This window comes from Grammomys surdaster, unplaced genomic scaffold, assembly GCF_004785775.1.
Source record: "Grammomys surdaster isolate TR1022 unplaced genomic scaffold, NIH_TR_1.0 139, whole genome shotgun sequence".
Taxonomy (NCBI): Eukaryota; Metazoa; Chordata; class Mammalia; order Rodentia; family Muridae; genus Grammomys; species Grammomys surdaster.
The window spans coordinates 11,880,982-11,899,301 of NW_021604597.1; the positions used below are offsets into that span (position 1 = coordinate 11,880,982).

The window sequence follows — 18,320 nt, forward strand, 5'->3', positions numbered from 1 at the left end:
TATTTTGCTACCTATGTTAAATCAATTGGCTTTGCTTCTTTTTACTTTGTCATAGACTATCTGTCAAAAAACACCCAAGGAGTCTCCAAAGTATGAAGTCTGCAAAAGGGCCCTGAAGGAAGTGAGCAAGGTAACTGTTTACTATGATAACTGTAAAACATGTAGAAATCTTGAAAGAGTCTTGCAGGTTTGTGCTTGCTATATAAGACTGAGATTCACACAGCCATATTCAAGAAAATTTGTATGTTGACTGTTTCAGGTAGGATTCGTTTTATGTACCTGTCCATATTTCCTTTTGTCTGCTGTGTTAATAGCTATTTGTTGATTCTCTCCTTCCAACAAATATTTACTGAGTATCAACTACTATACCAGGAATAATGCTGCCTTCTGAATGTTTGCTGATAAGCAGATATGGTTATTGCATTTATGGAATGTGCAGAATAAAGAGAAAGACACACACTAAATAGAATTACAGTACAGTGTGATGACTGAAGGGAGGGGAAGAGTACAGAGTGATGTTTTAACTGAGATCTGCGGCAAGGATAGTCGTCAACTGGGGCGTGGAAAGAGTGCTTGGGGTATATGGAAGCCCAAATAAAAGTGCTAGAGGATTTGAAGAATTCATTGGGACAGGGAGGGAGAGGGGAGGGAGGAAAGAAGGGAGGAGCCTGTTACATATGATTCAGAGTTGGAGGCTATGGTCTATGATGGTGATGAAATGGTGGAGGTGTAAATTCAAATAAGATGAGAAGAAACTGTGTGTGTGTGTGTGTGTGTGTGTGTGTGTGCGTGTGTATGTCTGTGTGTGTGTGTGTATGCATGTGTATGTGTGTGTGTGCGTGTGTGCGTGTGTATGTGTGTACGTGTGTGTGTGTGTGTGTGTGTGTGTGTGTGTGTGTGTGTGTGTAGATAAATATGTGTAGTATGTTTGGAAATGATGAAGACATGAGTCAAGGAAATATAATCCCCGACTGGACAACTGAATCATTTTTTTTTAATTTCATAGTGTGGAAAGATGAATTCCGTTTGCAGATCCTATAAAACATGAATTTTGCTTGAGAATGTAGAGGAGAGATACACGCTGGAGACCTGGATTTGGGAATCGTCATCAACGTAGATGATATTTGAGCTTGGAGTGTAGAGGGATTTATCTGGCATGAGGATGCAGAATAGGGAGCATAGAAGCCTCTGGTAAAATCCCAGGGAACACTAATACTTAGTCTTATTTGGAGGAAGGTAACCAGTATAGGAGACATAAAAACAAGTAAGGCGTGTGAGAGAAAGGTTAAACAGGACACCCTAGAGAATGGTAAAGCAGTGAGCTCATGGGTGCTCCTCCTGCGAGAGAAAGGAAGGCATACGATGTAGCCATTTGTAGGGTTCATCCTCAAGTAGATGATACAGAAACCACATTGGAAGATGCTGAGCCATGAGCAGTGTGTGCAACCGATATAGCCAGCTTCTCGGTGGCTGGCTCCATCAGTAACCAGGCCTGCAGTACAAAGAGAAAGAGTTGTGGCTGAAAGGGAAGTAATATTCATGTAAAGATAGAAGACTGTATGTTTAGTTACTACCAGGTACATGGGGCTGAGAGAGCAGAAGTAAGAATAGTCATTTCTGTGGGTAGCATATGAGCAAGGCACAGATGAGTGGAGACTCAACATGCCAGAAACTTCCTGGCTATTTCCTGTTGCTTGCTTCCTGCATGAATAGGAAAAGATCTTCCTCCCACTTTACTATAAAGTACTAATTTTTTTTTTGTATCAGCTTTAAGTAGACTCATTATTTTACTCTTCTTTAAAAGCCAGGTTGCAAAGTTTAGGACTAGTCCAGTGACTCAAATGTTTACCAAGCAGTCATCGAAGGCCCATGAGCCATTTATTTGCAGATAATCCAGTATTTTTAATTGAGCAGAGCTTCCCTTAGCTTGGTGTTTTTGAAGAATTACCAGACTTCCCCCTTTCAGAATCTTTTTGTGGTCCCATGATTTACATGTAACACTGCTTACATTTTGCCTATGAAGTTGGAAGTCTGCCTCCGGCTGCTCTGGCCTGGAAGAGAGGAGGAGCTGTACTGTCCTGAGGTAGATTGGGTTCTCATAGGTAAAGATGAAGCTAGACAGAAGACAGGAACAGAGTAGATAGAGACCTAACGTGTGTGATGACGGCTTGCGTGGAGGGTGCGGAGCCGTAGAGGAAACACATCTCTGAAAATCTTCTTAGTCCTTTACCCCATCCCCAACTGCATCTTCTCTCCTGGTCACATCTGGGTACAGTGTCCCTCCTGGTTGGAACTATGGGTCCCTGGAACTTCTGGAGAGTAGATCATTTTCTTGGAGAGACCTGAAATTGAAAGTGTGGTTTCTTGTGGGAGAGGTGGCCAAGTAAAATAAAATAAAATAAAATAAAATAAAATAAAATAAAATAACATAAAAAAGTGAGGCTGCTCTTCAGCGTTCTTACCTCTCTTTCTGTTGTGTTCCCAGTTGGTTCGACTGTGCAATGAAGGAGCACGGAAGATGGAACGGACGGAGATGATGTACACGATTAATTCTCAGCTGGAATTTAAAATTAAGGTAGCCTTCTGTCAGTGTTTGTTGTATTACTGCTGCTTGAATCTTATCTAAACAGAGGAAGTTGAGGCTAATGAAGTAAATTGGAGCTAGATTTTCAAAAAAAAACTATAAACTGAGAAGAAAAGCTGACAGAGGACTTCCCAGATGCCTAAGGGAGTCTCCAGGTGTCTCTCCAGGCCAAGAAGGTATGACCTTCTCCAGGAAACCATCAAGGAATTGTACTACTTGATAGTTGATAAAGTACTTGAAGTTGACAATCCATAAGCACTCTCAGATCAGGATAAGTGTGAATCCAGGCTGATGGCCCCAAGTGTCATGACTGAAGAGTGGTGTACATTCTTCTATTAGAGTATCCCAATTCTAATAATCTAAATGCAGATTTGTATTCATAAAATAAATTTTGACTAATTTAGGCCACTTAGAAATGCCACTTAACACAACTTATGTCCTTATAACTCTTAGTGGATAGTAAAAAAAAAAAAAATTTATTCAGTTCTTTTTTGTTGTTGTTTTCGAGACAGGGTTTTTCTGTGTAGCCCTGGCTGTCCTGGAACTCACTCCGTAGACCAGGCTGGCCTCGAACTCAGAAACCCGCCTGCCTCTGCCTCCCAAGTGCTGGGATTAAAGGCGTGCGCCACCACCACCCGGCTATTCAGTTCATTTTAAAGAAGAAAAAAATAGAAGTTCAAAGAGGTTGAATGAATCAGAGATAAAATCCATGGGATAAGAGGTCTCAGAACACACAACAAACATAGACACCATAAAATGAAAATTTACTAGCTTTTCTCTATACAGGAACGATAAAGACAAAAAGCAGAAGCGGCTTGCACATGAAGTAGTGACAGCCCTGGTCATACAGTATCCACACCACACCTCTTGTAAAAATCAGAGTGACAGGGAAAAGCAAGGGAACAGACACCGGAAATGACAAGTTAGAAAGCTGCCACCAGATGGGGAAGGGCAAGTGACTATTACATTTTTGAAAAGTGACTTTATTTCATTCAGGAATTGCTAATGGACATTTGGGTAGGAAACAATCCAGAAGAATGAAAAGACAGTCTATGGGTGAAGTTACAGAAATGGCACTTTGCAGGCCGCTGGTAGAAAGGACCATCTGAGTCCTGGAACTGACTTTCAGATTTGCAAAGCAGGTTATTGTACCCCAGCAGTTCTGCTTCTGCTAGTTTATTCTGGACTGTTGAATATAAAGATCACATAGTTATTTACATAGTATTTGTTTTAGTGCTGGATGAAAAACAATCCTGAAATCTATCATGGAGGACTGATCACATCAATATAGTACATGAAGCAGAATACAAATATGTGATTTTGGGGACAAACAAAAGGATGATGGAGTTTTAGGTAGCAGTGAAAATTATGTATCATTAAATGAAAAAAAATGGATGTTAAAAAAAAAGTTTTTGCCAAAGAAATTTTTGGAAAGGGACAGAAAGATCTAGCATCTGCTATTACCTGTAGAGGCAGGAGTCGGTGTGTGGGAACTGGGTTGGGGAGAAAGAGAGGGAAGGAGAAGTTTTTCACACAATACGCTTTTTTTGTCAAAGGAAGCAAAGACATTCTGAAAACTACTCTCAGCTTTGAGTGAATAAATGAAAATTTAGTATTTCCTGGTGGAATTCAAAGACTATAAAAATCAATCTGCTTTAAAACAACAAAGCAATGGAAAACTCTTTACCTAGCACCGAAACGGAAAATTGTTGTAGGGTGGCATGGCTGGAACTCCATCGTAACTCCTTGGTTCAGATTCAGGACTTCTGCATAAGGGAAAGACAGCCTTGTGCTTCCAGCACCTGCAGCTCCCGGGGACCCATCCTGACACATGTTTTTGTAGGGATTCCTAAGTGCACTGGTCAGAGTTATTATAAGCAATCCTTTCTCTGTTGACCTTACAGGGAGGGCCCTGCTGCTCCTGTTAGATAATTATATGAGTCTTAAGGGGCTGTATACTCCACAGCCTTCCTTAAAAACCAGTTTGCAAAGCTTGGGTTTAGGCATAATCTTTCTTGCCGAATCTGTGTATTGCTGATGAACAACTTTCTTATAAAAAGCCCTTTATAAAGTTGGAAAACTATGAAATCCTTTCTTTACTTCTTCATTTCCTTCGTAATATCCTCAATTTCCTTTAGCTATTTTTAATCATCCTTCATGTAACAGAATGACATCTGCTGTGCCATATTACTGTGCCTGTATTCTATGTATCTAGGAACTTTTGCTTATTTTATGGATATATTTTTAAATCAAGTTTTTGGCAGCATGTATTTCTAGTAACTTTATTTTCTTTTAACAAGAAAAAAACTCTAAAGGGTACAAATTAGTCTGTGGTTTTGAGTTTTCCAGTTGGCTTATTCAAAGCTAAATAAGAAAAAGCCGTACGTAATTCCTTGGATGCAGCCTTTTCTGCGAGATTATGAGAAATCCTGAGAAGGACTCCATTTTCATCGTCAGACAGTGGCATGAGGCTTTTAAGGATGTATTCACACAGTGCAAACTGTAAAAACCTAAAAACAAGTATCCTTGAGAATGTGGCTCAGTAGATTTCTGTAGATTTCATTTTTTGTTTGTTTTGATTTTTTTTTATTCATTTTGGTTTTGTTTCTTGAAAACTCCTTTTGTAGTTCATGAAGTGAATATAGACTTTCAGACTTGTCTCTTGGCAACTACGATTTCATCACCAAGTTTTTTTTTAAGTTACTCCAGGTTTCTTTTCTAGTTCAGAGTTGAATAGTAAAGTCAGAATTTTGTGACCCAATAATATTTTCTTGTGGTTTCAGTTTTGTATGGGTAAGCTAATAAGCTTTTAATGTCCAAAAATAAATGTTATTTTCTCTTGGAGAATATGCCAGTTCCAGTTGTATTTTGCCACTATTTGCCTGTCAAATAATGATGTATCTCATAAGATACAATGCCTTATTGATCTTCCCTTGGTTGTGGGTACTGAATTTCTCTCTCTTTACAGCCTTTCCCCCTGGTCTCTTCTTCCCGGTGGCTGGTGAAGAGAGGGGAGTTGACAGCCTATGTGGAAGACACAGTGCTGTTCTCCAAGAGGATGTCCAAACAGCAAGTCTACTTCTTCCTGTTCAATGATGTGCTTATTATTACAAAGAAGAAGAGGTGAGCGCCAGCCACATGTTGCCTGTTAGGGCACCATCCTTCTAAAGTGTGGGTAGTAGATGTATAATTCCTATGTATTGAATCAAAATCATGTTTGGCCTTCACTGTCTCTAAATGCAAGTATTGTTAAGTCTTGACTTAGAACCTCTTGCTCCTGGGTAGCCTTGAATGAACTGTTGCAGTCTAAGCTAGTACTCAGAGCATCATCGGATGTGTCCACATCACTCTGTTCTCCCACCATGCCTGGGGAGGCTGCACTCTATTCCAATAGCATTTTTCCAAACTTCTTCTGTCTTAGAGCTTTTGTATAGATCAAATTAAATGGTTAAGGATATACCATGGGTAACTCAAGCATGCCTTTTGATTTAATTTAAGAAATGTTTGCAATGGTTATGCGGCTATTGTGCCCATGAATGGCTAGGTGCCGAGCGTGCTCCCTCCTTGGGGGAATGAAGTACCTTGGTTGGAAAGTGTTTTTCTCCTTCTGCCTTTGTGCTCTTCCTTCATATTCTTCCTGAGATGACCAGGAGGAAAACCATGCAAGCCTTATCTTTACAGTTTTTATTATCTCAAACAGTTCTCAGGACAGACACAAGCATGCACGTGTTAGCCCATGACTTACTTATATCACCCAGGACTACCTACCCAGGGATGGCACTGCCCCCTGTATTTAAAATTGGCATGTATTGTCAATTTTTATTTTGTCATTCAACTCAAAAGATGAGTTAAAACATTGGGTCCACTGAGACACGTTGACTGATAACTTGATGAAAGCTATCATCTTTAGAGATAGTTCTAAAACCAGGAGAGTGCAGCTTTTATTGGTGAACTTGCACAGTACTAGTCAATAAATACAGAATTAAGGCATGTGTTATTTTACTTAGCAGCTGATTTTGCTCTTCACAGGTGGCTTTGCCATCACATTTCATGTCGATCTCTCTATGCCAAATTTATGTGCTCACATGCTTTTGGAATTGTAATCGTCATGACCAAAAGAGCAAGACGTATATTCCTTTTGTCAAAACTGATGTTTTCTTGCCCTGTCCCCAGGGTCATCATCTGTCTGACGTCCTCTCAACTGAGGAAATATCATTAGAGACTCTGCTTGTTCATGATGACAGTCTGTGGGAAAGAAGCTTGGTAAACAGGCTGGGTTTGAAATGTACAGTATGTACTGCTGTATTTACACAGTAGCTTCAAGGAGGCAACTGCAGATGCTTTGCATGCCAGAGGCAGCAGCACAGGAGATATAAGCGCTTGGAGTCAGGCAATAATTCAGCCGTGGCTACAAGGGAGAGATAAGGAATCATTATCTGTGCCAGCTCTCTAGGACTGATCCAGCCACCCACTGACTGATTGAAATTACAAGGTTTAGGCAAGGAGTTTAGCTGCTTGGTCTCCAGTAGCTTTCAGCATGTGGCCCTTCGGCATGTAGCTGGTACTTGTGGAGCAGGGCTTGGTGGTTAGCCCGTGGGGGCTAGCTTCAACGGCATTGTTGGTTATTTTGTTTTGTTTTATTGTTGTTTTATTTTTTTAAAATTAGAAGAAAATGTAAATATATTTTTAAATCAGTTCTGGGTTGCTTGTTAGCCACTTTCTTAATAGTTTATCTTACCAAATTTCAAAGAGACACATCTGATTTGACTACTTTTGATGGGACGATGAATTCTTCGGTTTTGGAAGCTATAACTACCTGGGTCTCACTAGATGCCGGACCTCAGCAATGTTGACATGGGGCCTGTGCTTCTTTGTTGTAGGGTGGTCCTGTGATGGAGTGTTAAGTAGAATCTGTGTTGTCTCTCCATTGTATGCTAATAACACTTCCTCCCACTGTGATAACAAAACCACCTCTAGGTGTTGCCTAATACCTCCCCAGGTAAGAGCCATTTCCAAACAGGACAACAGGCAGACCTTAAACCAGCTTTGATTTCTGACTTGACACAGTATTAATAGTAATATTGTATTATAAACATGGTAAGTGTGGTGGTTTGAATAGGTTTTGCCCCCATAGACTCATGTATTTCAACGCTTGGCTCATGGAGAGTGGCACTATTAGGAGGTGTGATCTTGCTAGAGGACATATGTGGGGGCAGACTTTGAGATTTCTATGCTCAAGCTCCACCCAGTGTGGAATCAGAGCCTCTTCCTGGATGCCTTTGGATCAGGATGTAGAACTCTTGGCTGCTTCAGCACCAAGAATGTCCATAGGATGCTGTGCTTCCCACTGTGATGATAATGGACTGAACCTATGAAATTGAAAGCCAGCCCCAAGTAAATGTTTTCCTTCATAAGAGTTGCCTTGGATCATGGTGTCTCTTCACAGCAATAAAACCCTAACTAAGATAACAAGTGACCAGATAGAAATAGATCAATATGTACTAACATAAAATAACTGTTATGTTCCCATAATTAGACAATCAATGTGCTCCTGACTACACATACCCACATCTACAGCCTCATGAAGTTAGGTACAATTAGTCCTATTTTTGAAATGTATAAACTCAATCTAAACTTTAATTGGTTAACACTCTCAAAGTTTCTGAGGCAGTTTACTATCTTATATTTACTTAATTCCTTGTATAGGCCCAATCTTTTCCCTTAATTCTCTCAGACTCTGAAAGCAGAAGTAGCTGGTGTACCACAGCACTACAAAGGGGGTGGCTGAGGAGTCCAGGAGGCCCGCCCACTCACCTTTCACTTCCTGGTGACTCTAAGCATGCTTTCCAGTCAGCCTGTGTTTCCATATGGGCTGCTTCTCTGCTGTGCCTCTGTCAGTCCTTACCTTGACTCACTTAGTTATTGGATGCAGAGTCTGTTTCAGTCCAGTATGACTCAACTACCCCTGCAAAGGCTTTTTTTTTTCTAAATATGATAACTTTCAACGTGCCAGGAGTCAAGACTCTACCACGATTCTTTGCAGCATACAGTCCAACCCCCACAGTCTCTGACCCCTTAGCATCACCTCACGTAAGCACAGTTGAACGGATAGTGATGTCCTAAGGTAGTTCTGAGCCACATACTTCTTTTACCTGAAGTCACTCCATTTTTTAATAGTTTTAAGAATGTTGTCATGATCATGTGACTTGAACTTCTCTGGTGGTTTCACAGATTATTGTCATATCTAAATCTTCCTCCTTCTACCCCTCCTCCTCCATGTTTGCCTCTATGCTGCATTCTAGAATGCAGGCCCTGAGCAGGTTTTCCTCTCAGCTCTGACTCCCTCTCACTTCAGACTTTCTCTAGGCAACATTCTAATATTTGAGGTTTACACTAATCGCCACAGCCACTGGTGGTTTCATTCAATTCTCTAAGACAGTCTTATTTTCCATCTCCCTGTGATCTGATAAAGTTGGGCATTTTCCTTGCTATAACATTTAATGTCAACTACTACCCTGTGTCTCGTGTTGACCTTTCTGTCTTCAGTCTGTAGGCAGGCATTTAGCTGTAAGAATGCTCATAACAATGCAGAGGAATTTTAACCAGCCATGTAGCTATTCTGGCTGGAATACAGACACGCCTTTAATCCCAGGAGACAGAGGAAAGGAGATCTCTGAGTTCAAGGCCAGCCTGGTTCAGAGTAAGTTCTTGGTACAGAAAAGCTTATGTACAGGTATGATGGTACATGCCTTTGATCCCAGCACTCAGGCGTGAGTTGAGAGGCAGTACGGAGAAGGTGAGTTCATGTCAATTGAGTAGAGAAATTAGTTTATCAGTTCAGTTCAGTTCAGTTCAGTCAGTTGAGTTCAGTGAGTGCCAGTGCAGTAGAGTTTAGTTCGTTCATTAGGTCAGGAGGTCAGGAGTTCATGAAGTTCAGTACAGGTCAGCAGAGCCAGAAAATAAGAAGGAACCAGAAGATTAGAATAGAATGCTCTAGTTAGTTTGAGGCCAAGCAGAGCAAAAAGTCCGAAGGTGAGAGAATCAGTTTTAATCAGGCAGTGTGGAAGAGTTTGAGCCAGAGCAGCTGAGTTGAACCAGCCAGCCAGAGTTCAGAAAGAGCTAGAAAGGGTGAGGTTATTCAGCAACAACCCTGAGACATGACAATTACTTTGGGGAAATAAAAGTTACTTTTATATAGCAAGTATTTTGAGGATGAACCACTCACACTGATGATGTCTTAGTCAGTATTCTGTTGCTGTGAAGAAACACCATGACTGTTAGTATTCTGTTAAACTGCACCTCCACAGTTACCTGGCAGAGGCCAGGTATGCTCCTCCCCACGGTTACCTGGCAACAGCTGGGTAGGCCTGCCCACTATAAAAGGGGCTGCCTGCCCCCTCCTCTCTCTCTCTTGCTCTGTTGATCCCTGCCTGCAGGTTCTCTGTCCCCTCTCTCCTCCCCCTTCCCTTCCCCCTCTCTCCACGTGGTCATGGCTGGCCTCTATTCCTCTACCTCTGTTCCTCCCCCTCTCCTCTCGAGCTGTCTCTCTCTCTCTCTTTCTCTTAATAAACCTCCCCTCGTAGAACCGTCTGGTCTGCTATGATCTGTCCAAGCTGGGCGCTGAAAACTCTTTTCAATGACTGTAAGTGTTCCTGCTCAGATGGAAATGTATCCTGAAACAGAAGTGCCCAGGAACGAACTAACCACACAGCTCTGTGAGGAACCGTCCTCAGCCAAGGCATTGTAGCTCCCAGGGGAGGGAATCCCCAGCTGTGCTGAGGAGCTCAGGGGACACAGCCCTGCTCAATTGCTTCTTGGCTTCTTCTGATAAGAGTCACACCAGGCAGCAAGTCTCATAAAAGAGATTTATTGGGAGGGTCTAGGGTGTGGCGGGATGAATCCATGGGTGGCAACCTCTGCTCTTGAGAGAGAGCAGCAAGTTAAACAAAGGGCAGGGCTTATATAGGGTTTCTTAGGGGACAGAGCTTTTCAGGGAGATTTACAGAGTGAGGATTGGTGGGATTTTAAACTCCTGAGCTTGTGGAGCTCAGGGTTTGGTTGATTTTCCTGTTCAGGTACTGGTAGGTTTTGTGCTCAGGGACAGGAGGGATTTTGTGGGAAGCTTGGGAATCGATGGCTTTTTTTTTTTTTAACCCCTTTTCCTTTGCATCAGCTCAAGGGTTAGGACAGGGTGACCTTCCCAGTTGCAAGCAGATTGCGGCTGAAGCACCAAAGGTGTAGAGCCACTAGGGGAGGATGAGGAAGAAGTGCCATGACTAGACAGGTAATGTATATCTCATGATGGCTGCAGGCTGAGGTGGGAAAGGAGGTGGCACTATTTAGACAGGTGTCTTTGATAGCTCCTGTGGTGTGGTATATTACCATGGCTGAGGCAGGAAGGAGGTGCTGCTGCTTTGAAATCTCTTGTGGTATTCCACTCAGGAACTACAATGACCACAGAAACTCTTATAAAAGAAAGCCTTTAATTGGTAATTGGGGCTAGCTTACAGTTTCAGGGTGTCATGACAAGGAGCATGGCAGCAGGGAGGCAGACATGGTGCAGGAGAAGGAGTAGAGAGTTCCACAGGTAGCAGGCAGATGGAGAGATGGGGGAGGGGGAGGGAGGGAGGGGGAGAAGGAGGGAGAGAAGAGAGGGAGACTGGGCCTGGCTTGGATGTCTGCAATCCCAAATCCTAAAGCCCACCCTCAGTGACACACTTCCTCCAGCAAGGCCACACCCCCTAATAGTTTCAAATAGTGCCACTCCAGATGAGCCTATGGGGGCCGTGTTCATATACCATAGATGGCTGAACAGAAGCCCCATTGCATGGATTCACCATTCATTTTGTCTCATGTCTGGAGCATCTTGGAATCTGGTTTGGTCTGGCCTTGCCCTCCACAGAACACAAGTTGTCTTCTGTCTTCCTCATAGCAAAGTTAGTGGTCCCAGGGAGCTTGTTGATGGTGCAGTGGCCTAGATTATTTCTCATGGGGGTTCCATATGAAGAGATTTGGACTGAATCACAGCCATGGTGTCTTAGGTAGGAGAGATGTGGCTGACATGTAGATTTTTCTTTGTGTGTCTCTGTGAGCCTTTCCTTGTGCATTCTTGTCATTCAGTTTTGCTTTAGCTCAGACTTTTAGGAAGGATATTTATGTTTATGTCTTTCTTGGTTTGGGGTACTATCTTTATAAATAATAAACTTTCATTCTCTTTTCTTTTATATTTTTTCTCTCCTTCTCTACCTTCCATTCAACACACATTTCAGGGTACCCTCGCACTCAACCTGTAGCCAAGTGCTCCTGTAGCCGTGGTGCTCCTGTAGTCACAGTGCTCCTGTAGCCATGGTGCTTGTGTAGTCTCGGTGCTCCTGTAGTCATGGTGGTCCTGTAGTCATGGTGCTCCTGTAGTCATGGTGATCCTGTAGTCAAGTGCTCCTGTAGTCATGGTGCTCTTGTAGTCACGGTGCTCCTGTAGTCATGGTGCTCCTGTAGCCATGGTGATCCTGTAGTCAAGTGCTCCTGTAGTCACGTGCTCCTGTAGCCATGGTGCTCCTGTAGCCATGGTGCTCTTGTAGTCAAGTGCTCCTGTAGCCATGGTGCTCCTGTAGCTATGGTACTCCTGGTCCTCGTGCTCCCATCTTCAGAGTGTTAGGGTTATAGATGTGGACCACCACTGAACCTGTAAGCCAGCCCCAATTAAATGTTTGCCTTTGTAAGAGTTGCCTTGGTCATGGTGTCTCTTCATAGCAATGAAAGCCCTAAGACACTCCAGATTACAGGAATCACCACCACACTCAAGTTTAGGATAAGCACCATTGATTTACAATGATGAAAAGGAAAACTGCAGGCGGGTTGTACTTTACTATCATGAGGGGGTTGATTCCAGGAACCTGCAAAAAATCTGAGGATACGTTATGTCTGTCATACAAAAGTGTATATTTGCCTATAACCTCATATATTTTTAAATATGCTCTACATTCCTATAATAACTGACACACTATGAAGATAATTGCTATGCCATACCATCTAAAGAGTGATTATGAAAACAGCTATATAAACACAGCACCAAAGCCTCGTCCCTTATTTTCCATCTGCTAAGGGCTGAGTTAATGGAAACAGAGACTTACTACAAGGTGAGTCCTCCTGGGTCCACAGGAAAGGATGGTGCTAGAAAAATCCCTCTACCCCTGAAAAGCGTCACCATCCACGTCTGTTTGTGAAGAATGAGCTTATGTCACTAGCTATCCCTCTCTTGATGGCAGTGGTACATGACGGGGAGAGACAGTCATTTATTCCCAAATCATTCCAATTTCAAAGGCCATAAAATCAGACCTGGTCCTGCAGTATGCCACAGCCTTCAGATGTGAAACATGGCCAGATGACTTTAGACTACTTTTTAATCAATGAAATAGCACAGGGGTAATAGTTTGATTTTGTGGTAAGACTTTTTAGAGAGATATACTCGTCACTGAAATATTGATAGTATCAGTTATTTTTAGGGACTACTGCAGATGCTAAGCCTCTGTGTGCACAATCTTACTCAGGCAAACAGGAGAAGAGTGGCTTCCAGACAGCTAGGAGAAGGGTCTCAAAGCCTACTCTTCCACCAACAAGGCCACACTATTCCAACAAGGCCACACCTCCTAATAGGGCCACTCCCTGAGTCGAGCATATTCAAACCACATAGAGTAAACTTGTTACCCATGCAAGAGGCTGTTCTCTGATCATCTGTGTCCTGGTCACTGCTGGTAGAAAGTTCTAGCAAGGTGCTTATAGCTTCTTAGAACTGCTTGTCTCCTCTTGCTCAAGTATGATAGGTGTTGTAGGTATTGGGCTGTGGACCCTGGCTGTCCTACAGTCTCAGACTGTCTTGCAGTCTCTGACTGCCCTGCACTATCTGACTCTCTTTTTTGGGTCTTAGTTAATCAGGACAGATGCTTCTTCTACCAGTCAATGTGATCCTCTCTTCTATTCTTTGTTTTTCTCTGGACAGTGTATAGAAAATGTGTGGCATATTTGTTATTCTTGAGAGCTATTTTGAGGAACTGAAGAAGTAAGGTTATTTGAAATTAGTTTCAGTGTAAATATTGCCCCTTCTGTGCTAGTCAGAGCTCTTAGCAAATCATGAATTCTTGATATTAGTATTTGATTTGAATCCTGGTTAGTCCACTTGTCCATTTGAAGGGCACATGTAATTATCAGACCTTTATAGAATTCTCAGACAGTTTAAATGATTAGGAAAGCAAACAAAAGAAATAGCTAACATTTGGTATTATCCAGGAGTGATTATAAAAGCTGCACACAAGGAGGTAATATACATATTATCTCATTTAATCCCCATGACAAGTTGGTGCCTTGGTTCTGTTACTATCACTATACAAAGCAGGTGTGTGATGAGCAGCTAACTCTAAACAGGCCTTTGGGCTCAGATCTGTAACCTTACCTACTATGCTGAAATCCATAACTTCTGAAAATTCCATGAAACTTGCTAGTTAGGATTGTCTTAAGCTAAGCTTTATACATGAAATCAATCTCAATCAGGTAAAGCAGGTTTTTTTTTTCTTTTTTTCTTTCTTTTAATTCCTTAACTTGAAATAAAATTCTAGCATTGTTCAGTGTCTCAGCAATGTTTGACAGGAGCATTTTAGTGCCAGTGAAGCAGGAAAGCAAGGGTAGGGATTTTGAAACCATGCTATTGAATGAGCAAGAGAAACAAGTTGAAATCTGCAGAAGAAGGTCTCTTGTGCACGCCCTGAAGAAAACACAATGAACTTTTATTTCTTGCAATCCTCTATGCTCCTAGCCTCAGCACTCCTGGGAGAGTCACAGACCCGTGACATCCCTGTGAGAAAAACAAGTGTCTGTACAGGAATTGCTCTGAAGAAGGATGCCTGGGAAATGTCATGGAAAGCATGAAAAGGGTATAGCGTTTCAGAATGCCACAGGTGCACAACACAGTTGACTTCTGTGTCAACATCCAAAAGAATAATGGCAAAGCCCCCGGCATTGGATTTCATGGGATGCTGGCCCATAGTGACCTTGGGGAAGTATTTCATTTCCCTGGCCTGTGAGTGCTGGTCTGAGGATTCGCAGACAACTGCTAGCTTGGGAGATACTTGTCTTGTGCTGGCCTGTTTTTTGTCTGTTTGTTTTTTAGGAGAGAGGCTGTGTGAATGTTATAAACAAAACCTATAGAAAAGACATACCGAATAGGTTAAAAAACCCACACTACAACCTGGAGGATGCATGCTGGGAGTCTTTGGGCTGTTTTGGAAAAAAAAAATCTCTATAATACACTTTTCTCTTAATTTAACTTACTACAAAAGGAAGACTTGAAAAGTGTTGCTTAGGTTTCCACCAGTTGTACCTGGTCTGTGTAAGAGAGTTCTTAGGACAGTGTGAAATGTGTGCTCCTGATCTCTGGGTGCAGAAGATAGTAGGGAAGCTCTCCTGTGCAGTATAACCTTTGGCCTTCCCTGCCAACATTTCTTTGCTTCATCCCATGAATCCATTTTGGTCAGGCATCTTTTCTCGCTTTCTGGCCAACAGGAGTGGGTATCTAGGATGATCACTAGTAAGGGTCAAGTGCAGGTGCCCATTTAAAAACCTCTGTCTCACCACAAGGCATGTCTGATGTGTTTTGTTAGCCACCATCCACCTCGATAGGACTTTACAGATGAGGACATACCCCATCGAAGGATGCAACCTGCCTTAATGAAATTGAAATGCAAAATTTTAGGCAATGTTAGATGTTTATCCAAATCTCCTCAAATTATTTATTGGTTATCAATGCCTCATATTTGGAAAACCACTCATATTATACATTAAGTCCCTAAGTATGTTTAATTTTGTTTATGATCTTATCAGTCTACTTCAGTAGTTCCTCTGTCAACTTATGCCCAGGTCTGGTTCCTGAACTTCTCTGCGTTTATAAGTGTTGTAGTATGTCCAAGGGCCAATTCATTTTCACCTTGTTGTTTCTGCATGTTCATTTTTCCAAATGATTTAAAATAACTCTACTCAAGTCTCCCCACAAAACTAGGTTTGAATTTTTATCGACTAGATTAAAATTATAAGTTACATTAGAAAGATACTTACCAAGGTTACCTTTGTATAGAAAATCCCAACAAGCTTCATCACAATATATTTTTTAATTATTATTTTTTATTTTATTTTTTTCAAAAATGTATTATTTTTTATTCATTTTACATGCTGATCATAGCCTGCCTCCCTCCTCTCCTTTCAGCCACACCCTTACAAATCCCTCCCCACATTGCTCCTCCCTTTCTCCTCAGAGAAGGGAAAGCCCTCCTCGGGTACACCCCACCCTGGGACATCTAGTCCTAGCAGGACTAGGCACATCTTCTCCCACTGAGGCCCAACCAGGCAGTCCAGGTAGGACAAAATTGACCCAATGGCAGGAAACAGAGACCAAGACAGCCCTATTCCACTTGCTAGAGGACCCACATGAAGACCAAGCTACACATTTTCTACAAATGTGTAGGGGCCAAAGGTCCAGCCCCTGCATGCTTCCTGGTTGGTGGCCCAGTCTCTGTGAGCCCCATGCATCACAAATATCTTAAGACATTTTCTGATGTTATAAATGAGATAGAACCATCAATTCTCTATTTGTATTAAACTTTTTATTTCATTTATTTCTATGTGTGTGTGTGAGCATGCATGAGTGTGTGTGTGTGTGTTTGTGTATATATGTGTGTGTGTGTGTGTGTGTGTGTGTGTGTGTGTGTGTGTGTGTAGGAGTGCCATAGCACGTATGTGAAGGTCAGAAGAGAATTTGTAGGATTCAATTCTCCACTACTACTGAGGGCTTGGGTAGTAACCTCAGGTCTTCCAAGAAACTGTTATCCCTGAGTTGATCTCAATGATCCTCATCGATCATATTACTGAACTGGATGTCATTAATATACAGGCGAGCCATTATTTGGAGTTCTTTTTCTCAGTCACTATAGTGAATTCATTATCGCTTTGTGGTTGTATCTCAGTTAGTGATGCATTCTGCACACGGTTGGCTAGTCAGTAGGACAGTTAAGACATCCTATAGACATTCTCTTCTACTTGATTCAGCCCCACACTCAGGCATCCACAGACACCTGGAGTACCAAGAGTCTTCACATCTAAGCACTTAGAATTTAACACACATTTCTTTTTAAATTTACTTTAAAATAGGTCAAGTGTACAGAAAATCATCACACACTAATGTACTTGTTGCCCAAACTTGCAGTGATAGTTAATGTTAGACACTTTCCTCTTAAACCAAAAAGAAAACCCAAGTTGAGCAAAATTGCAGATTTAATGTCCCTTTGTCCATATTCTGTCTGTCCTTCCCCTTTCCCAAATTGACTGTGCCAAAAATGAGTGCTTAATTCTCAGATTTCTGTGCTCAATCTTGAAAATTTCCATGTGTCTTTCATTTGATATTTAAACATGAATTTCTTCTATGTGGTCTTTAAATGTCTTTGTGATCTAAAAGTAATAAATGATATTTATAAATAAATGTTCCCTATGAGAAGTGTCCCAGCCTGTGTAGACATTATGAGACAGGAAGTAAAGGGCTCCATAATTGTCTGCTTAGTAAAGGGAGAGGGGAGCAAATAGATCACGCATTGCTCCAGTGCTGACTCAGCATGTGCAAGGCCCTGGGATTCAGTCCCAGCATCACAAAAAATAAATAAATAAATAAATAAATAAATAAATAAATAAATAAATAAAAATAAAAAGGAACTCTCTGCAGACAGGCTTATGTCACATCACCTCAGTGGCATACAGCATACATTCAGACATTGTGTGAACTTCTTTATATCGGAAATAACTTTGAGACATGTTTAGCATGCTTTCCTGTTCTCCACAGATAGCTACTTATTTTGTTTAAGATAATTGCAACCCCATAGGAAGAACAACAGTGTCAACCAACCAGACACCCCCCCCCCAGATCCTAAGGACTAAACTGCCAACCAAAGAGTACACATGGAGCCACCCATGGCTCTAGCCACTAATGTGGCAGAGGATGGTCTTGTCGGGCATCAATGGCAGAAGAGGCTCTTAGTCCATTGAAGGCTTGATGCCCTAGTGTAGGGGAATGCCAGGGCGGGGAGGCAGGAGTGGGTGGGGTGGGTGGGTGGGGAAGCACCCTCATAGAAGCAGGGGGAGGGGAGATGGGATAGGGGGTTTCCAGAGGGGAAACCAGGAAAGGGCATAACATTTGAAATGTAAATAAATAAAATAGCCAATAAAAAAATATAATTATGTAAAGGAGGAGAGTCTGGACAGAAGTTACTAGAACTTCAAATGGGTTTTAATGGGGAGACTCATCATTGTTTAAGGCATTGAGCAACAGACCTCTGTGGACTTGATTGGGTCCCTGCACCTGATCGGAAGCGCCTTGCACAGAGCGAGGAGCCCGGACAGCTGCAAGTCTGGAGAGCCTCTGGCACAATGGAAGGAAGTCTCCATGTAAACTCGTCCAAGCAAAGAAAGGTGGTTTTTCCATTTGCTTTTTTTTCTGAGAAATTCAGCTTCCTAATTACATGATCCAAATTGTTTCAGAATTTGTGTCAAGCATATGTTTGTTAAATGATGGAGACAAACATGGGAAGTCTGAATAGAGTCAGCTTCCCGGCGGAAAAGGGTTGTTTCTTTCCCACTTCGTTTAACCTTCTGGGACCTGAGTGAGCAGAAGAGGGAAAGCCTGGCATAGAGGTGCCTGTGGTGGGCT

General features: G+C 42.0%; 1 protein-coding gene across 1 annotated transcript in view; it reads left to right on the top strand.

Annotated features, from left to right (window-relative positions):
- Positions 1 to 18,320, top strand: part of Arhgef26 (Rho guanine nucleotide exchange factor 26) — a 108,707-nt gene that overhangs the window by 71,765 nt on the left and 18,622 nt on the right. The window contains exons 8-10 of the mRNA XM_028763587.1: positions 56 to 130; positions 2,486 to 2,575; positions 5,553 to 5,707. Coding sequence (XP_028619420.1) covers positions 56 to 130; positions 2,486 to 2,575; positions 5,553 to 5,707 — 320 coding nt within the window. The remainder of the gene's footprint in view (positions 1 to 55; positions 131 to 2,485; positions 2,576 to 5,552; positions 5,708 to 18,320) is intronic.